Source organism: Ctenopharyngodon idella, chromosome 16 (assembly GCF_019924925.1).
Source record: "Ctenopharyngodon idella isolate HZGC_01 chromosome 16, HZGC01, whole genome shotgun sequence".
Taxonomy (NCBI): domain Eukaryota; kingdom Metazoa; phylum Chordata; class Actinopteri; order Cypriniformes; family Xenocyprididae; genus Ctenopharyngodon; species Ctenopharyngodon idella.
The window spans coordinates 25,076,599-25,098,275 of NC_067235.1; the positions used below are offsets into that span (position 1 = coordinate 25,076,599).

Consider the following 21,677-nt stretch of genomic DNA (forward strand, 5'->3'; position numbering starts at 1 on the left):
AAGAGAAGAATATATGTGCATGTGTGTTTACCTCAAACTGAAATAGAAGAATGGGTGGGTGTAGATGATACAGGAAAGGAAGGCAAACACTCAAACAGTGCATTTACTCACAAGCAGCAGAAGGTTTCTTCAGTTTGTCTGGTTTATTGGAGAAAATGGAGTTCAGACTGGTCATTTTTTTGTGTTTCTGGGCAGGTGGGTGTTTAAACATACATCTAATGTGTTTATGTAGCATTGATTTTAATATGGAATGTTAATATTTGTTCAGCATTCATTATGACTAATTGGTTTTAAAGTAATCTGGGTTCTCTTTGAGCACAAAAAAATGTTACAAATCTAAATTTAGAGTTTTTAGAAAGCATAGCATTTCAAATTGATTATTAAACTTTTTTATCTTCTACAAAAGAACAAAGTACACAAAATTTTCATCTGCACGTCTGCGTTCTGCTTCAGTGAAGCTGAGTTCCTCTCAGAGCAGATGTTACAATTTTTATCTTTTTTTTTCTTCTTTTTTTCCAGTGTGACTTTCAATTTTAAGGGTCTAATTTAATTTTACGCTATATTGTGTAGCTTTTCACTGTATGAATTTAAGTCTTGTCTATACAGCATTTTGTGGGTGGGAAGTGTACGGTTTAGCTAATAGATTTAAACTTTCTGATATCATGTGGACTGAAGAGAATGCCTGTTGGGGGAGACTAAAGCTGTTGCCCATATTAAGCTGCTTTGATATAAGAGGTTTTTAATCACTAATGGTCGTATCTTAAAGGAAACCCCCCACTGTGGACAAGTCACTGACTGTTTTAAACTGGAATACTTTGTTCTGCTGTCTTGCCAACTATAATTAGAGCATATTATTTTTAACTATTATGTTGCTTTTTGGTTTAATGTCCTTTGCATAAGCTGCTGAAGAAGGACTGAAACTGGAGGCAGATGTGCCATTTCAGCGTGTGCCCGTTACCCATGAAGCCGCAATCCGCTGCTGCTACCGTTGGGAGATGGAACACAAAGTCGACTGGTTTAAGCATGTTCATGCCATCAAAGAAACCGAATCTAAAATCATAAATGACTCTGACACTGTGAAGATGATGAAGAATGAAACGAAAGGAGTCAAATGCAATTTTCTGCTTTTGAAGAGCACTCAACTCAATGATACCGGCCTTTACCAGTGTAAACTGCATCATAGCACACTTCAAACTTTTACCCATGGTACCTTTCTTCAAGTATACAGTGAGTCAGATCATAGTTATGTTTAAGAATTCTAAATTTTATTTCTTGTCATCATTACGAAAACCATTTCAGATAATATACAGTACTGTTCAAAAGTTTGGCGTCTGTAAGATCTTTTCAATGTCTTATGCTTACCAAGATCACATTTATTTGATCAAAAATATAGTAAAAACAGTTATATTTTGAAAGATTTAAAAATAGATGTTTTTGATTTTAATATATAAAAATTTAATTTATTCCTTGGATGACAAAGTTGAATTTTCAGCATCATTACTCCAATCTTCAGTGTCACATGATCCTTCAGAAATCATTCTAATATATTGATTTGGAGTTCAAGAAACATTTATTATTATCAATGTTGTGCTTCTTAATATATTTTGTAGTAACAGTGATAATTTTTTTCAGGATTCTTGAAAAATTGAAAAGGACAACATTTATTTGATTTTTGACTAGATTTTTTTGTAGCAATGTAAAAGTCTTTACTGGCACTTTTGATTAATTTAATGCATCCTTGCTGAATAAAAGTATTAATATCTTAAAATATGTACCCCAAATTTTGAACAATAGTGTATAATATATAATGTACTGTATATACTTAAAATTATGCATTGTATTGTAACACTGTACATAATTTGTTGTAGACCAACTATTTATTTTTCATTACATGAATATAAGAAAGTCATAAGCTTAACAATGCAGGCACTCAAGCTCTCTAAGAGGCTGCACTGTGCAATAATCCCCACAAATCATTTAATTGGCTGAGTTAGGCAAATACAAATAGCCCATTCAATGAACCCAAATTCTACTCATTCATGCTAAGTTTGTGTTGCGTAACTCTCCTTACATGTACACTGGTAAGATTTATTGTCAGATGAAGTAAACATGTCAGCTCTTTTTTTCAGTTGGATTTTTCTTCTCGAGACAATGGTCCATAGTCAGTTTGATCTACTTGCAATGAAGTGCTTTTGTCATCCCTAAGAATCATAATGGGTTAAAATATTCTTTTTTTATTAGTACCTTTGCAGAAGAGCTTGAACCTCAGTGAGAGTGTGAAGAACAGCATCATTACAGCAGAAGGGGTGTTGCTGCTGCTGTTTGTGCTGATCCCTGGCATTATGTTGCTCTGCAAGGTCAGACATGTTGATTTAATGTTGATTCAACACCATATGAAAACGTATCTGCACCACACCAAACAATAAACAAACAGAGTGATTCCATGAAGATCATAGGTGTGCAATTTTTTTTTTTCTCTAGTCAAAGACGTTGAATGAACTGAGCAAGAAGAAAGGACGGGAGGAGGAGAATATCTATGAGGTATGTCCATTTCTGCTACATTTTCTTTTTCTTTTTACTAACATGCTGTGTATTTATGAAAGAGACCTTCACATATCCATCCACAGGGTCTAAACCTGGATGAGTGCAACTCAGCTTACCATCAAATTCAACGCTCCAGTCAGCAAGGCCCTTATCAGGATGTGGCCAGCTGTGGAGAAGACATTCAGTTGGAGAAGCCATAGCTGGATATGAAGAAACAAGGAAAGGAACCATTTGACAGGCTTACATGATAGACAAACAAGGAAAAGGGTGAACTCTGTGTTTTATTTGAGATGAATTGTTTAATTGGTAATTTTAGCATTTCATGAGCCTACTGTGTCAGTATGTCTTTGCATCTGTCTAATAGTTTGAATATAAGATTGTTTATGTCTTGCAGTGGAAAATCGAAAATATCTGCTAATGATTTAAATAAATTGTATAAAACATTTGCGTTGTTTTGTGTGGATTTTGATGTATGTCACAATAATATTATAAAAGTATAAATAATAAATACATTATTGTTATAAAAAATGGACTCCACTGGATAATCAAAGTGAGAATTAAATAGTAATGCAGTAGACTAAGTGAGAGAGAGAAAACGGGTATTTATTTATTTATTTATTTTGACGTCACACACATTGTAGGAACGTCACTTGGCTAAATATGGGCAGCATGATGGGCGGTACTTTGAAGTAAAAACTATGTGATAGGTGCTTTGAATATTCTCTGACGCGTTATTGGCTATAGATTTTAATGTGGGCGTGGCCGTCTGTAAGGTATGTCCAGACAGAGCAGAGGTGGGAGGTAATGATTCGTGTTTGAGGAAGATGGCGTCTGCAAAGAAGTCTGGGAGCGGTGTTCTTGAAAAAGCAGCAAACAGGAGGCGCTCTTCAAAGCACAAAGAAGTTCCAATAGGTATATTCTTTTTTTAATAAACATAACCGCTTTTTAGTGGGGCAGCTGTCGCTTGTAAATGGCATCCGCGCTCCCGGTTAGATAGTTCCAGAAGTGTTAAAAAGAAGATTAAAGCCCGAACGCTTACTGTGTACAGTAATGCTGGACCAATGTACCACATCGTTTGAGCACTGGTATTTCCTTATTAATATATAAACACACATTTTGAAATCTCTCAAGAGGCTGTAGCTCTAAACCAACATGCTTTAATCACGTTTGAACTGTTTTGTGTTATGCAATACATCGGCTACTGTAACACTGTAGTGTAGTGATATGCATTGATGACATTTCCACTTAAATTGATTGCATTGTAATAAAACTGTATTAAATTGTAATACATTTACATAAACTGTGATGACGGCACGCTTTCACTGTTCTTAGGCAGGAGAGAGTGTACGTTTGAATGACCTGTATTTGTATTTGCCTAAAATTTAATATGATGCATGAATGATAGAGACTGTGGTTTTAAAGGGATAGTTAAGCCAAAAATGAAAATTCTGTCATCATTTACTCACCCTCAAGTTGTTCCAAACCTGCATGAATTTCTTTCTTCTGCTGAACACGGAAGATATTTTAAAGAATGTCAAAAGATACTTCAAAAGATATTTTTAAGAATGTCAGTAACCAAACAGTTGATGGGCCCCATTGACATAGATTTTTTCCCCTCGTACTCTCAAAGTCAGTGTGGCCCATCAACTGTTTGGTATTCTTCAAAAAGAAGACAGAATTTACATTTTTATGTGAACTGTCCCTTTAAGCTTATAATCACAGTGAAGATGTGTGTAGAAATTGTAGATGTTCTTAAATATTTTCTTCTGTGGAACAAAAAAGAAGATATGTTGGTAACCAAACTGTGACTACTGACTTTCATTGTATGAAAACAGGGGTGTTTCCTCCGAGGAGGAAAAGGAGGCAGTGTCTCCTCAAAAAAACTGGATGAGAAAATAATCAATATTACAAAAATAAAACAATGCAAATATTACAAAATGTGGCATTAAAAAGTGTAAAAGTCACTCATTTTAAAAAGTAACACTGTTCAACAGCTATACCTGCAGGTAAAGTTACAGTGGGAGGCTTGCCTCTCCTGAGCCCATTGACTTCAAACAGACCCCCTAAAGCAATGCCTTCATCACGCTATGATTGGATATGATCGGTTATGATTGGTTTGTGCGATAAATCCCGCCTCTTGATTTCGTGCACATTCTCGAATCGGCCTAAATGAAGACAACTATGGCGTTAATGGGAAGACTAGTTTAAAAAGTAAGTATACAGCTCAGCCACTTAGATATCACCACTTTGTCACATCAAAATCAAACTTGAAATGGCCTGAAAACACGATGACTGTGGGGTTTTTTAGTGCAGTCAGCCTGGGGAAATTAAAGGTACATCTTCGTGTCTGTGTCTATGACTGGTGTATACCAGCTTGATGACTGCTGAAAATAAGTTGACTATTAAAAAGAGAAGCTGAACGTTCGTTCATAATATATATTGTTTAAATTGTTACTGCCTTTAGTTATTATTTTGGAATTAATGTGAAAATGCGTAAAAACACAATGAAATTTATGCTTGGTTTTAATAAATAGAACACTACATAGTGTAAAAATACAAAATAGAATTGTATTTGGTCTCTCCTTTTATGTAATGTTTATTTAACCAGGAAAATTATGTGTAACCGGGACATACATTTATATTTGAGATATATATATATATATATATATATATATATATATATAAAAATGTGGGGACTTTCCGTCCTCATTTTACACCACCGCACACCACTGGACAAAAACACTGAGATGTGTCAAAATATTTTCTTTTATGTTCCACAAATAAGAAAATAAAAGAAAAAAAGTTATACATGAGGGTGAGTAAATGACAGAAATTAACTTTTTTGGGTGAACTATCACTTTAAGATGATTGTGAAGATATGCTTTGACCTCATTTAAGAGTGACTGTTTTGACTGTTATCAAAAACTACTGTGGGCCTTTAAATAACCTTTTATTTCACCACACTGTTATTGAGATGGTACGAGAACTTCCCATGTTCTTTGTGTTGCAACAGCCAGAGTGTCACTGGCTGTTTGGTTTAAAGTTTTCACCATAGTCCCCTGCCTCGTCCAGAGGATCAGTGAGAGGATTTGCCATCTAAACGCCTCACTCAGCCATTTTAACTGAGTTCTCAGATGTGCAGTAGAACAGTATGAAAAGATTTGTAGTCCTGTGTATTAATGTATTGACTATATCAGGCTGTTCACATTATGTATTTTCGGTATAAGTAAGTTGTTTTACTCGCTGCTGTCATGTTTGGATGAGAGTGAGAGGAAACTCTTCACTGATTTCAGGGCCAGTGCATTGTTTTTCTTTTCCTGTTGAGATGATTTTACCACATTTACAATATAATCTGGGACAAAGGTCTGCTCAGATCCTTCCATTGTTCCTTACTGCCAGCCAAATGAATAAAGGAAGTGGTTCTTGATGCATGTAGAACAAAAAGAGGAAGATCTTGTCAGTTTACTTTGGTTTGTGTCTCAATGTCCCTACCACAAATATTCTTAGTAGAAATGTATGGTCCTTGAACCATGAGGATGGGAAATGCAAGTTAACTGTAAAAGCCTTTTGTAGCTTATGCTAAAAATAAGCTTGGTTTGTACCATTAAAAAATCAGATTCGCCAGAAACTAATCTCTAGCAATGTGTAGCAATGATGAAAAAGGAAAGAAAAAAAAGAAAAAGAATTTAGAGGTCATTCTTTCTGGACCAATTTCAGATCGTCCAGTTAGGGTGAAGGTCACTGGCCAGTGGCCACCCCCGGATGATACAACCAATAGAAACAAAGGTTACTTAGGCAATTGTGGGTTTGCAGTTAGCCTGGATCCTTTTAAACAGCAAACACTGTGTGTGTGTGTGTGGCACATATGTGCATGTTGCAGTGAGTAATTTATTTTCATTGCACACTGGGTGAAAAGCCATCTCACTACAACAGACGGACAGTTGGTATGGTAGAAAATAACAAAGCTGTTCTCTCCAGGGAATGAGGGGAATGAGAATAAAGGAAGGAGAAGTACACAGAAAAGAACAGGCGATGAAATAGAAAGTGACAGAATGCCGTGTCGTGATCTGAGGGGACGAACAGGTGGGAGGGAGGGCGAGTGCGAGCGTCCAATCGAAACACTCTATCTTACTGTCTTCCCCTTTTATTTACCACCCCTTTCCCATGTCTCTTTCCCTGGCTCCATGGCTGTGCTGGTATTGAGGGAACAGGACGCACAAGGACTCCAGCATGAGTTCAGAAGAGGGTAACGTTCAGATTCTCCAGGGATCAGTCCCTGTGTGTTTTTGTGTGTGTTTGTGCTCTGTTTTGCATGTTCTTAGGTTGTAGATTCTCACACTTAAGCTCTGCTTTACCCCCTTGTGTCCCTTACAAGTGTCTTGTTGCTTCTCTGCTGTGGATTGTGCTGTATGCTTTATGGGTAAATTATATTCATGTATTTTAATGCAGTGTCACTGAAAAAGCAGGTGCCCTTGCAGTAGCAGGTGTCCTTGCAGTAGTTTGGCTTAGCTGGTTAGGCCAGACTTTGGCTGTAGATATGTACTGTGTTTGGATGAATTGAAAAGATGACTTTTTTGCAAGCATGAATGATTATCACATTCAAAGTGGCCAGCATTGGGTAGGCTTTGTTTTGCTTTTTTCTTTGATTGATTGATCCAGTGGGGTTGTGGTACTAATTGGAATGAACAGTGTTGATTGATAAATGTTCTATTTACCATCTTCTGTCTAACAACTGAATTTGCCAGCAGTAGCAAATAGGGATAATTTCATTAACATTTAAACAGAAATTTTGCAACCGACTAGTTGACTAGTCTAACTGTTCTTTACCACTGCAACCACTTGAGTGTCTGGGTTTGAACACGCTTCTCGTGTACTATGAAAATTGTACACATGACGGGTGGCAAAATCGAATCAAAAGCTTGATATGTACTGACAACTATACATTATTTAAGCATATTCTCTTCGGTAGGATAATATAGCAACAAGTTAATTTCATTCATAATGTTTCTCTTTTAATCTGATATAAAATTTCATACCATATTGTCCCTCATAACCGGTAGTATAACAAGCCTATAAGCAAGCTTAAAGGGTTAGTTCACCCAAAAATGAAAATTCTGTCATTAATTACTCACCCTCATGTCGTTCCATACCCGTAAGACCTTCGTTCATCTTCGGAACACAAATTAAGATATTTTTGATAAAAATCTGATGGCTCAGTGAGGCCTGCATTGCCAGCAAGATAATTAACACTTTCAGATGCCCAGAAAGCTACTAAAGACATATTTAAAACAGTTTATGTGACTACAGTGGTTCAACCTTAATGTTATGAAGCGACGAGAATACTTTTTGTGCGCCAAAAAAACAAAATAACGACTTTATTCAACAATATCTAGTGATGGGCAAATTCAAAACACTGCTTCATGAAGCTTTACGAATCTTTTGTTTCGAATTAGTTTCGAAACACTTATGACGTAACGAAGCCTCGTTTTCTGAAATCACGTGACTTTGGCAGTTTGATACATGCTCCGAACCACTGATTCGAAACAAAAGATTCGTAAAGCTTCGAAGCTTCATGAAGCAGTGTTTTGAAATCACCCATCCCTATATATTATTGAATAAAGTCGTTATTTTGTTTTTTTGGAGCACAAAAAGTATTCTCATCACTTCATAATATTAAGGTTGAACCACTGTACTCACATGAACTGTTTTAAATATAACTGTAGTAACTTTCTGGGTTGAAAGTGTTAATTATTTTGCTGGCAATGGAGGCCTCACTGAGCCATCGGATTTCACCAAAAATATCTTAATTTGTGTTCAAAAGATGAATGAAGGTCTTATGACTGTGGACTGACATGAAGGTGAGTAATTAATGACAGAATTTTCATTTTTGGGTGAACTAACCCTTTAATTGTTATACTAGTTTGACATGACATAGAAGAAAACGGAAATGTTTTGTGTAGGCTGTGAAAATACTCCCTCATCTTGCTCATCTTCAGAGTGGACATTTCAATTTTAAAATGTAACAGTAACATGACGGTAATTTAAACATAGCCTTTGTAAAAATATAAAGCAAAACATTAGGCCTAAATGTACAAAAAAAAAAAAAAAATGTAAACAACTAGTATTTCCAAGTCGATTATTAGCAGCAGCAGTATTGTTTAAGTGACGTGACGTGTAGCCAAGTGTGGTGTCCCATACTCAGAATTTGTGCTCTGCATTTCACCCATACATGTGCACACACACAGCAGTGAGTATTGAATACGCACACATCATGAACACACACGCCTGGGGAACGATTGGGGGTTCGGTGCCTTGCTCAAGGGCACCTCAGTTGTGAGTAATGAGTAGCTCTGTTCATTCACTCCCCCATCTATATTTTCTGCGGGTACTGAGACTCAAACCCGTGACCTTCAGGTAACTAGTCTGACTCTCTAACCATTAGGCCACAACTGCCCTAGTTTAATCGACTAGTCAACTAGTATTGCACATCCCTAGTAGCAAATATTCTGAGTTTTGCAAGATTATCTGCAGCCATTGCAGGATTTTTCAAAAGAAATTAATACTTTTATTCAGATAGGATGCATTTCATTGATCAGAAGTGACAGTACATTTATGATGATACAAAAGATTTATAGTTCAAATAAATGTGGTTCATTCATCAGAGAATCCTAAAAACAATGTATCAGGGTTTCCATAAAAATAAGTAGACAACTGTTTTCAACACTGATAATAAAAAGAAAAGTTTCTTGAGAAGCAAATCAGCATATTAGAATGATTTCTGAAGGTTCATGTGACACTAAAGACAGTAGTAATGGCTACTGAAAATTAAGGGATTACTTTCAAAAACATCTTACCGACCCCAAACTTTTAAGTTAAAGTTATAAGATATTAGTCTAAATGAAGTGACATATCTTTTATAATGTAACTACTATAATCTAAATTTTCATAGTTTCACTCTTTCAGCATTACTAATTTCTAATAAAACTGTGTGGTGGCAGTTACAAGCTTACAAAGAAATTCTATGAGGGCAACGCACCCCATATTGCCTTTAGACTTCCATTGTTAGGGTATTTTAATAACTTTTTTGTTTTACAACTTAGATGAATTGAAATTATTTTCAGTTGTAATAAGCTTATTTCATATTTAACCTTCAACATTCCTCTAAAGTGAATAGTTTTTATAGATTTGTCAGTCTTTTTCCATCATAAATGGGTCAAGAGCATTGAATTCTTAACTGTAGAGTGTTTTCAGGTGACCATATGTGTGTTTTGCTGTGGTAAACTGGTGCAGGGGAGTCTATCATTAAGCAAAGGGATTGGGTGGTAGGTTCTCTTGTTGCACATGTTTCCATAATGAAAGATTTAGATAATCCACAACAACCATGAGGTTCATTTAGTCAATGCTCTAATACCTTCTGAACTGAAACCCATCACAGCTGTGAAAGTAATTTCTCAAACTACAAGACTCAAACTAGTTTTATGGTAGTTGTTTAATTATTATCTCTCAATGCAAGAGATTTGAGCAGTGACACAGTAACATACTTGGTTTCCCATGCAGATTAGGACACTAATCTCTCAGGGTCTGGCTACAGCCTTTAGAATGAGGACAGGGTACAGAAATAGAAGAGAAGAGAGGACAGTTTTTTTTGAGGGAGGAAGATGTAATGTTTGTTTTTGCCAATGAAGGGAAGAGATCACCAACAGTTAGAGACGCAACATAGGATATTTTGTCAGTTGAAAAAGGGAGAGTTTGGAAAGTCTGAGAAGAGAATGACTGGACGTGTGATGGGTGGGGTTATCTGGGGTAAAGGGCAGAAAGCAAAGGGCCAGGTCTTGTTTAAACCCATATGTGGAGCAGATAAGAGGATATCTTGGGAATTCAGCTCTAAATAACACTGGAAATGTAATGCATGTAAGAAAAAAATGTTGCATCGACAAAGTAAGCACTTTTGGATTCAGACATTTGAAGCCCAACTGTTTTTGCTGTTTATAAAAAATCTTGCCACCACAATGTAAAGTAAGACAAGCTTCTGTATGTTTGTCTTTAACTGTTGCTTAGGTTTTGATCACCCTTAGTTGTGAGGAAATGCCCTATCTTTAATTATATAAATGATTATATATATGATCTTTAATTATATATATATATATATATATATATATATATATATAATATAATATAAATGAAAATGATTTGTGGTTTAGTATGAAATCATAAAAAGCTGAAGGTTTGTTTAGGGTCCTGCTTTTCCTGGCATTGCCTGCTATTGTGAATTTGCTTGTGACCCTCTTAGTTGTCAGGTCGCTCACACAGAGTGCAACAGATTGACCTATAGTCACCTGTTATAATCTTGTCACTGAGAGACCTTACTCACCTGTATTGTCTCTGTATCTGGCATGTCAGCCTTGATCAGATAAATGTGCATGAGTGTATGAAGTAGCTGGCTCATGGCCACTCGTCACTGGTTACTCAGTAATATGTCCTGTGATCTTGTCTACAGCTTCTGTCCCATGTAGCTTGCTGCACTTACTGTTTCTTATTTTCCTGTAGAAAAAACAAGCAACAGTAGTTTCCTTAGCTTTCTTAGCAGTCAGCATCTTTAAGATGTATGTTGTATTGTAATGTGTTCTGATAGAGGCAATTGGTTGTGTTGTTGTATGTGTGATAGTCGTAGTACCTTTTAGCAAGTATGTTTTTGTTTTCATAGACACTGGACAGTGAAAATTATTTTTTAAAACAGTATTTTTGTCTTATTTCACAGTAAAAACATCCCTAAAACGATAAATTTACTTAAAATCGCTAAATCTACTGTAATAAAATTTGAGGTTTATACTTTAAACAAGAAAATATACTGCTGTAATATTATTACAGTTTAAAATAACCTTTTTTCTATTTGAATATATTTTAAAATGTAATTTATTTTAATTTACAAAGCTGAATTTACTCCATTACTCTAATCATCAGTGTCACATGATCCTTTTGTCATTATCAATGTTGAAAACAGATGTGCTGCTTAATGTTTTTGTAGAAATACATTTTTTTTCCCCAGGACAGCATTTATTTGAAATAGATTTTTTTGTAACAATGTTCAATTTAATACAATCTTTCACCACACCAGCAAAACAAAACGCACACACAGGTTTGTTTTGCTATCAAAGTGAAGACATTCCATAGGCGTAATGGTTTTTATACAAACTGTACATTCTATCACAGAAAACATTATGCATTTTTACATTTTTAATAAAACATTGTTTAGTATGTTTGTAAAGCTATTTTAAATATGAGGACTCATGGAATGTCCTCATATTTCATGTTTACGTCGTAATACCAGTGTAATACCTGTGTCATTATACAAATTTGTGTCCTCATAAATCACAAAAACAAACACACAAACACACACAAACATATACAAACATATCTGGCCATTTAACCTTATTTTGCTAAATAAAAGTATTAATTTCTTTAAAAAAAAAAATCTTATTGATCCCAAACTTTGAACAGTAGTGTGCTCTAAAAACAACTCGTAATATCTTATGCAAATTTTTCTCGTGCACATTTATCTTGTTTTAAGGATGTTTAGCTATTGTGCTGGAAACATGACAAAGTACTGACGAGGAAAATTATTTTCTGAAGTGAAGTACTTTGGCTGAGGGATTGATTGATATATAAAATGTTTATAGCGCTGTTTGTAACCACAGTCTACACAAATGCTTTGCTTTTGTCCTGAGCTTAATCGCTCTATATTGGCTTTAAAGTATTTCAGTATATGTGCCAATTTGTAGTAATACTTCTGTCCTTATCCCATCTGATCCTCTTTAGTGATGGACACCAAGGCAGTTTTTACTGCCTTGTATGACGTGTGTGAAGAAAATGTCGCCTTTTTCTCTGGGGCCACAAAGGGCCAAGCCGGGGATGCAGCTCAACGCCTGGTGGATGCCATGAGCACCATCCAGGAACACGCCCGGAGCCTGGAGCCTGTCATCTCTGGATTCGCTGCCATCTACCACCATTTTGACTTTGACCCTCATATCCCCGCCAATGGATATCGCTCCCTTGTTAAGGTGCATTTCTGACTGTGTGTTTAATGATTTTAATGAGTTAGCTTAAGGGCAAGAGAAGTCTTTCCTACCTGCCTCTTTCTTAGTTTACTCTTTGCTGAAAATAGCTGCTTCAAGTGCATCATTTTCAGCAGTTAGTCATCACAGTTAACTGGTTTACGTATTCTGCTTATTTCTGCAGAGGGCATGTTTCCTTAGTCCTTCCACTCTCGTCCTTTCTATGACGTTTCTCTCAATAAGCAGTTTTTACGTTGCACTTTCTTTCTCCTGCATGATGCGTTTGCGTATGTTTCCTAGCATACTCCTCCATTCATCTCACTCTGTCGTCCTCTTCCTCAGGTGGTGCGCTGTTGCCTCCTCCACATCATCCACAAAGGGCGCTATATCTCATCCAACAGGCGAAGCATCTTTTTCCGTGCCAGCCACAATGCGGCAGAGATGGAAGCATACTGTAGCGCTCTGTGTCAGCTCAGGGCGCTGCTCTATCTAGCTCAGAGACTGCTTCATGACAATAGCCATGGCAACCTCTTCTTCCAGGAGGAAAGTGGCCTCAGTCAGAGCTTCCTGAGAGAGTATGCCTCCATGCATAAGGGTTGCTTCTATGGCCGCTGTGTTGGATTTCAGGTGAGTTTGTTCAAGAGCACATGAGATTGTGACTCACAGGATTCCATTGATAAATGTTAAAATCACATTTCTACAGTTAGTTTAAGGTTGGAATCTGAAGTAATTTCAACAAAACCATTGTTGTTAAAGGGGTGGTTGATTATGATTTCACTTTTTTAACTTTAGTTAGTGTGTCATTTTGCTGTTAGAGCATAAACAACATCTGCAAAGTAACAACGCTCAAAGTTCAATGCAAAGGGAGATATTTAAAAAAATTCTGTTTAAGGACTACAACAAATGGCTGGTAGGGACTACAACAACTACTACTTCTTCCTGGGTTAGTGACATCACTAACTCTAAAATTTACATAAACCTTGCCCCTGAGAACACGCAACAAAAGGGGCGAGGCCATGTTGGGCTGCTTTAGAGAAGAAGAAAAGTTGCATCTGGATGTTTCTGAAGCTAACCTTTCAGAAACATCCAGATGCATTCTATAAGTTGTAACTTCTTCCTGAGTCTCTCCATCAGTGTCCGATTCCAGTTTGAACAGTCTGACTGTATGTTTCTTGAGATCCAAATCAGCATATTAGAGTGATTTCTGATGGATCATGTGACACTAATTGTAATAATATTTCACAGTATTACTGTTTTTACTGTATTTCAGCCTTGGTATATCAAGGATTCATTTTAATTTTCTTCCATATTTGTCATGTTTTAAGGTGAATATCTTGTTCTCTTTCCTTTTAGTTTACTCCTGCCATCCGTCCATGCCTGCAGTCAATTGCTATTAGCCTGGTTGCCTTTGGAGACAACTACAAGAAGCATCAGTCAGGCATAGGTCAGTAGAGCTGTCACATTCAGCCTGGTCTGATAAACCTTCCTTTATGTGCCTCACGATTTATGGGAACAGGTCACTATTTCACACTACTTTATCTTTGAGAGTGTCTGCACAGCAGGTTTTCCTCTTGTGTTAATTTAGGACACAAAAGTGCAGTTGAATACATTCTGACCTGCAGAGGCATTCTAATATTGTCTCTTGTGCTCAATGCTGCACCCTAGTGGAGGCAGGAGATATTGCACCATATGGTGAGTAGCTCTCATAGAGGGCGGTATGGATGAGAGAAATTTGTGTCCTTACCAAACCTGTCATCCTTTCTTCTGGTAGATTACCTTTTTCCTCTATAGAGACGATCCGTGCCTGTGCCTGCTAGGGGTGGGAATCTTTAGGCACCTCCGGATCTGATGCGATTCCAATTCTGAGAATTTGTGATCTACAATTTCTTTGAATATCAAATTTATTTGTGCATTTTTATTAAATTACTTATATAATTATAAGTACTTATACATTTTTAGATGCAAGTGTGTTTAACCACTTACAAAGAGTCACATGAGCATTTAAAAGCAGCTGTCTGTTGGTAAGTGGGTTTTATATTGAATATATACTGCATTCCGAAAAAAGCATAAATTATGTTTCTGTAGAGCATGTGGAAAAGAAAACCCTGAAATATGTATACTGAAATACATTTCTAACAGCGCATATCCTGTGCAACAAAACCTGCGATTACCCTTTTATTCCGATTCCAACCCCTTGTATTTCGATCATGAAACTTTATGCAAGTTTATATACTTTCCGATGGTTTTGTGTGTGTGTGTAATTGGCAGCAGGCAGAATATGGCTGTCTCTAATGCAGGGGTTCTTAACTCTGGCCCTCGAGGTCTACTTTCCTGCAGAGTTTAGCTCCAACCTTGATCAAACTCACCTGTCTGTATCTTTCTAGTAATCCTAAGGAGCTTGGTTAGCTTATTGAGGTGTGGTTGATTAGGGTTGGAGTAAAACTCTGCAGAAAAGAGGATCCAGAGTTGAGAACCCCTGCTCTAGCGCTCACAAGTGCCGTCATGCATATGCGGGGGGAAAAAACTAAGCGCTGGAGCAATTCTGAAGTTTGAAAAGAAAACAGTGATGCATCTGAGAATATATTTTTTTCTCCCACCCCTAGTTCCTAAGCTGTGCATCAGCATTAGAACAGGAATTGGTTGGACTGGTTACAGATCAGTTTTGACTTTTTTTAAGTGTCTATTGATGTTTGTAAATATTAAACTAATTGCTTATGCATGTTCGTCAAGGTAAGATGATCGAGGTCACTGTTATTTGTGTGTTTCTGTTTGTCGGCAACCCACTTTCACTTCTTTCCCCTCTGTATTACTGCCTAAGTATGATGTCCTGGTGTGATATGCCAGTTATGTAGACAGGCATTCATCTAACTGTCTATTTGTCTGTGTTTCTCTCAGGTGTAGCAGCAAGTTCTTTCCTCACCTCTGGGAAGTATGCCATTGACCCTGAACTGAGAGGTCAGGAGTATGAACGCATCACTCAGAACCTGGATGTTCATTTTTGGAAGACATTCTGGAACGTTACAGAGACTGAAGTTTTATCAGTTAGTATTAACCATCTGTGTGTTTCAGTTAGGACATCACAATTAATTGAAAGAAAATAGGTTTGAGGTTTGACCTTGTATTATTTAACCACAAAAAAAAAAAAAATGCTGCTTGAAAGTAAAGAATTTATGCCAGAAGCATATTACCACTGTAATAATAAAATTGTAATCTTCATAATAATAATGATAATTTATTATTATTACTAGTATTATATTATATTATATTATATTATATTATATTATATATTATTTGAACTGGTGTTTAAAAAAGTGAATGCAAAGCTAAATGTGAAATGAAATGGAAAAATTAAATAAAAAAGTTGTCCACTGGGGTCGACAAAATATATTAATTTTCCACATTGGCTGAATTCCTATCACAACTAAAGTGGACCTAAAAATCCACTTTCAGTTTTAGGCCCAGTGTGGATTCAAATAGAACTGTATTCATTTTTACTTAGTTTACTTTGGCTCAACTGAGAGAACATTTTTTTTCTCTCTCTCTTTCTAAACTTTTTAAATTTTAAACACATTTAAAGTATATTGACAGCAGAGTGTGGGAAAAACATTTTAGTCTTGATATCTTAGCTCTTTCAGCAGAAACAAGAGCTATCAATTGTTGATATCACAGTTCAAATTGCATTGACAATATTTGTCAGATATTCCCTTGAGTTATAAAACTCTACTGACATCTACTTCTTGCACCAGTGTCTTTTAATATACTTGACAATCTTTTGCTACAGCTGATCAGATCAGATTATAACCTGTCCAAGTTCTCATATTGCAAAGTTCAATTCACATAGTAGTGAAACAGAAATTAATCTGTGCTTTATCTCATCTCTCTATCAAGGGTCTGATGTCTATGACAGCCACAACAGTGAAGGTGAATCGAGCTCTTTCTGTGCCCCCTATGCCCTTTGACCTGCCGTTGGTGGCGGATCCCACCCACATGGTGACCGTGTCTCCTCCAGCAGCTCATACCGGCCCGGGCCCTGTGCTGATGAGGTTGATCTCATATGAGCTGAGAGAAGGACAGGTACAACAGTTCATACCGATGTCATTGACCATCTTAATTAGTCTTGAATGATAATCATCTCTCACTTATGTTTCTTTCTCCTCCTCACGCGTGAACTTTTCATTTGAATCATAATTTGACCTCTTTGTTCTTGAGAGTCATTTTTCCACTCTACATGCTCTTATCTTGTCAATAAATAAATAAATAACTATGCACAGATAGCAAGGAATGAATAAAATCACCACCAGTCATAATGAGGTGTGCTTAGCTAAATAAAGTGGTTGAGCTTTTATCCTTTTATCTCCTTGTATCCTTTACTTTAAGCCCTATAATTCCTGATATACATCTCTGTGTCATGGGAGGGCTTGAACTGGTTGCAATATAGATGAGTAAGATGTAATGGTGCTTAAAAAAGCCTACTTGACTTATTCTTCACACCCTTTGAACTCCTATTGATCCAGCTGAGGCGTAAACGTGTTTAAGAACCATGCGTCTGTAGCGTTTAATTACACATCTCTTGTCTAAATGGGAGTTTTTGTCTTCGTGTGGGGCACAGAGCTTCAAAGAGATTCAAATTAAGTATTATTCAGGAAGTTGTGTTGTGATGAAATTTTCACCTTTTTACAATTTTTCATAGGTTTCTCCTCATTGTTCTGGTGCTTGTGGTCCATTTTATTTTTTATTTTCTTCAGGACAGTGAGAAATTACTAGCACTGTGTCGCTCAGAGGGGGGCCCGATATCTCTTTCTTTGGGCCTAAAGCCGAAGCGCAGTCCCCCTTCCCCATGGCTGGTGTTGCACTTCCACGGAGGAGGCTTTGTGGCACAGACTTCCAAATCACATGAGGTATCTCTCTTCTCTCCTTATGTCCCCTTTTTCATCCTACCTTAAATCATGCAGACAAATCTTATAGACTTACTTTAAAACTTGGAAGCAGAATATCGTAGAGCCTTGGGGTGGGAATAAACAGTGAAATAAACATAACCCATTGCTATATTTCATATGATTAAAAAAAAATAAAAAAATAGACAGTCTCACAGTTTTGATGTCATTTCCACCACAACAATTTTCCCCCAATAATTTTTATTTGTAAATGTAATATTTGTGTGATAACTGTGTCTTCATATGAAAAATGAGACCAGTGATGTATGAAGCAAAATCAAGGTAAAATCACTTATATTTTTATTGTGTGTCATTTCAAGCTGTAATTTTGTTAAATGATGCAAAAATGTGAAAATATTATGTAATTTTGTGTATTTAGGATACATAAAATGTTAGCTGTGAAATTAGCAGTAGCAGAATAAAAGAGTTTAAAAGTATTTAAAAGTGTAAAAGTGTTTTATTCAAAAAAAATTTAAAGTGCCATTTCCAACACAGAATGTAATTTAACACAATACGTCACTTAAGAAGTGGTGGAAATGACACTGTGGTGAGAATTTTTAATTCTCCTGTGATTCACTGTTGGACATTGTTAGTGGACAAATTAAATTGTTTTTAAGAGGTTATTTTCACAAAGGCGCCCAAAGTAAAAAAGACATATCAAGATGCTAGAGTCTACAGAGCATCTTTTACCATTAGATTAATCCTAAGCAACTTAAGTTGTTGATGGCATATTTATTAGAATTTTGAATACTTTGTCTTTAGACATTGATTGCAGTCACTCGGAATCCCACTTCTATGTCTGATTATTCATTTAGTGGTTTTAACAGTGCCTCTCCTTGAGCAGCTTCTTGGCAAGCAGTATAAGATATTGGTCATTTGTGTTTGATTGTGTCCCATGTCTTGTGCAAAGTATAAGACTTCTGCTCTGTTAAAGTATCATGTTATCACTCCACTCATGCAAAATTCACACAAACTCTCACCAGCGGGAGCCTGCGCTCTTGACACAATGCATTAACTGCTTGAACGAGCGCCACTCAACAATGGACACATTGATATGAGATGTAACTGGCAGTCAGAGCAACATGTTGTGACGCCTGTCAGCACGCATCATTTCTTTAAACTACAAAACAAAACTGAGAGAGTGAGAACAAGAAAAAAAGATGCAAAGAGACTGAAATATCTGAGAAGAAATATGCTCATTCCCTAAGTGTTTTCTCTTAATGCTTGGTGGTGAGGCACATTCAGATGGATATTCAGGGTGACAGAAGCTATTTGAAATGAACATTTAGGGTTGAGGACCCTAATTCAGGCTCTTTTCAGGAGTTGCAGTCACACTGAAACTACTGTCTTAAAGCTGGAAACTACAGGAGGCCAGGATTCAGAAAGGAATTAGGGGTGTGAGCTGGGTAAGCAGTTCAGGATTTTAAAATGTGGATCTTTGCCATCAGTTAGTAACACTAGAACTACTTAATTGACAGAAGTGAAATAAAGCCATAATATAGTCATAATATGTACTACATTTCAGGAAAAACATACTTTTCGTTCACTTTTACAGTTTGAACATACTACATGTGATATGTTGGCATTATCATCAGTTGCAGCCGTGACACTGTTCCCTGCTATTTACAAATATGACAACGCACCTCATGTGGCCTCATGTAGATAATAGTGTCCATTGAATACACACTTTAAAATCTTGGTGGAAAAGTAGGTAATCTGGGTTACATACTGTATGCCCACTGAATGTTGCATATTTAGACATGCTACACATTTTATGTATTGCTTTTCACATACTATCTAATAAGTATCCATATTCAGACTCAGGATAAGTGAGTACAGTATTGAGGATTTGGAACCATTTATTGAGAGATTCAGTTAAGGTAAAACAGGCAATTAAATGCTAAACAAAGTCAGCACGAACTGGAAATCACAACAAACATTTCTTCACTATTGTGGCATATTTCTAAGTGAAATGTGAAGGGCAGGATCTGATTTGTCCATTAGGATTTGATTGGATTGTAGAAAGTGGGAGTTGCAAACTAAATGGAGGCAGATCTGAATGCAAGTTTGCAGTCAGTTGTGGAATGACAGGTTGCTGGAGGGGAGGGATTAAAAACTTATGGGCTAACCCCTGCACCGGAGTACATATCATCAAGGAAGAGATGTTTTTCAGAGGGGGAAGGCATGTTAATGATTTTGATTTAAAAAAAAACATTAAAAGGATAGTTCACCCAAAAAAGAAAGTCATCATTTACTCACCCTCAAGTTGTTCCAAACTTGTATGAATTTCTTTCTTCTGCTGAACACAAAAGAATATATTTTGAAGGATGTCGGTAACCAAACCGTTGATGGGGCCCCATTGACTTCCATAGTATTTTTTTCCCATGTGGAAGTCAGTGGGGCCCATCAACTGTTTGGTTACCAATTCTTCAAAATATCTTCTTTTGTGTTCAGCAGAAGAACTTGAGGGTGAGTAAATGATGACAGAAATTTCATTTTTGGGTGAATTATCCCTTTAACATGAATTAAAGCAATGTGGACTGAAAAATAAATTAATATAAATGCTGCAACATTCCATAAAAAACAAATACCATGTCCCCTATAAAGCAAGAAGAAAAAAAGAAGAAATAACTAAACCTGAAAATCCTAGTGTGAATTTTTCGACATTGTCTATGATTTCTAATCCCTAAAAATGTAGATGAAAATGTAGATAAAAAATGTTTTGATTCTATTTTTCCTCTCTCTCTCTCTCTCTCTCTCTCTCTCTCTCTCTCTCTCTCTCTCTCTCTCTCTCTCTCTCTCTCTCTCTCTCTCCAGCCATATCTAAGGAGCTGGTCTCAAGACCTGAATGCCCCCATCCTTTCAGTGGACTATTCTCTGGCCCCTGAGGCCCCGTTTCCTCGGGCTTTAGAGGAATGTTTCTACGCATACTGCTGGGCCATCAAGAATCACAACCTGCTAGGTGAGAAGAATAGCCCCTTCTTTATACTTCCTTATCACATAATATTGTAATTTATTTTTGCTTCTTAAAGTCGTGATGAAACGGAAGTAACAACAGATATTTTTTCCGGTATTGTAATGTACATCCAAATGTAACAGTTTAAAAAATAAGAAACAAGAAAAAAATATTGGGTGGGGACTTGGTTCTATTCATTGGTTGTTGATTGGATTTTGGGATGTCGGTGTTGCATTGAAAAGTAGAGGCAGGTGAACGTGAGCTTGCAGGAGCGGGTTTAAGCAAACTAAATGATTAGAGAAGTGATATGGATGTCAACAGCAGAAGGTCTGGTTATGACCTTTTTAATTGGAGTATTATGAGGTCAAAAAAAAAAAAAAAAGATGGGGTGAATTTTCATTGCATGCCCACTTTAAAAGTCCTTTGTATGGTACGCAGTTCATTTCAAGTTCATTTTGAGTGGGAGGTGGCAGCACTTGAAAAGCTTTTTTTTTTCTTTGTCATGCACGACTGCTCGTAGCACACATCAGGCATGATTGTCTTTTCATGGTTGACATGATTGACCAATCGGAGGTGATTTTATTCACAACCGATAAAACGGCATTTAGCTTTTACGTGGTCCTTCAGCTTTTATGAGTGCAAAACCTGCACTCCAACTCACATAAATAAATGAGTTTTCTACAGAATGTCAGAACACATTTTGTGGAGAAATATGTGATTTTATTCATTTAATTTTTGTTAGTTTTATTACCACTTTAATGAAACACTGAATACAACATTTATAGTAATTGCATCATCCATCTACCAGACTGCTTTTTACATTATTAATTTAAATTTAAATTTAATTTTTTTTTCAACATTTTTGTTTTATTCAGTCATTTGATTAGATTAAAAAAACTGATTAAGGTACAAGACAAGTGAAATTGGGCGACTTGACGATCTGTCATACTGTTGTACTGTGCTGGTGTCGAGATCCCACAGGGAACAAAGATGCCTATTGAAACTCAGCTCACACTCGGTCTGACTACAGCAGCGTAAACATATTCATCATTCAGTGTTCTCTCACCTCTGCTATCTATCTCAGGATCATCACGCAGATCACGCGCTTCTAATAATTCCCTTTCGGTGTCTTTGGTGTGAAAACCACACCACATCAGTGATAAATATGTGACCTCATTTAAGAATTATAGA

General features: G+C 36.5%; 2 protein-coding genes across 5 annotated transcripts in view; both read left to right on the forward strand.

Moving 5' to 3' along the window:
* Positions 1–30: 30 nt before the first annotated feature.
* cd79a (CD79a molecule, immunoglobulin-associated alpha) lies at positions 31–2,987 on the forward strand. 3 transcript variants are annotated; one of them, XM_051866385.1, is made up of 5 exons: positions 31–195; positions 901–1,227; positions 2,242–2,357; positions 2,482–2,541; positions 2,628–2,987. In XM_051866385.1, exons 1-5 carry the CDS (start codon positions 156–158, stop codon positions 2,742–2,744), a joined length of 660 nt encoding a protein of 219 aa, XP_051722345.1. In that variant the 5' UTR covers positions 31–155; the 3' UTR covers positions 2,745–2,987. The 3 variants fall into 3 exon arrangements, with proteins under 3 accessions (XP_051722345.1, XP_051722347.1, XP_051722346.1); XM_051866387.1 differs by having other exon boundaries at positions 52–195; positions 913–1,227; XM_051866386.1 differs by having other exon boundaries at positions 54–195; positions 910–1,227.
* Positions 2,988–3,290: 303 nt separating this feature from the next.
* lipeb (lipase, hormone-sensitive b) overlaps positions 3,291–21,677 on the forward strand; it is a 28,477-nt gene continuing 10,090 nt past the window's right edge. Inside the window, exons 1-9 of one of the 2 annotated variants that reach the window (XM_051866380.1) lie at positions 3,348–3,456; positions 6,756–6,790; positions 12,361–12,602; positions 12,939–13,223; positions 13,950–14,040; positions 15,492–15,637; positions 16,485–16,670; positions 17,342–17,494; positions 20,348–20,492. In XM_051866380.1, the coding sequence (XP_051722340.1) occupies positions 6,775–6,790; positions 12,361–12,602; positions 12,939–13,223; positions 13,950–14,040; positions 15,492–15,637; positions 16,485–16,670; positions 17,342–17,494; positions 20,348–20,492 (1,264 nt within the window). In that variant the 5' untranslated portion in view covers positions 3,348–3,456; positions 6,756–6,774. Of the gene's footprint in view, positions 3,457–6,755; positions 6,791–12,360; positions 12,603–12,938; positions 13,224–13,949; positions 14,041–15,491; positions 15,638–16,484; positions 16,671–17,341; positions 17,495–20,347; positions 20,493–21,677 lie in introns of both variants that reach the window. The other variant, XM_051866379.1, reaches the window with a different exon arrangement.

Bases quoted from the DNA above. Each gene is read 5' to 3' on its own strand.
- cd79a (XM_051866385.1), top strand. From the start codon at position 156: ATGGAGTTCAGACTGGTCATTTTTTTGTGTTTCTGGGCAG. The intron at 196-900 runs GTGGGTGTTTAA...CCTTTGCATAAG, and splicing joins TTTTTTGTGTTTCTGGGCAG to CTGCTGAAGAAGGACTGAAA. The intron at 2,358-2,481 runs GTCAGACATGTT...TTTTTTCTCTAG, and splicing joins GCATTATGTTGCTCTGCAAG to TCAAAGACGTTGAATGAACT.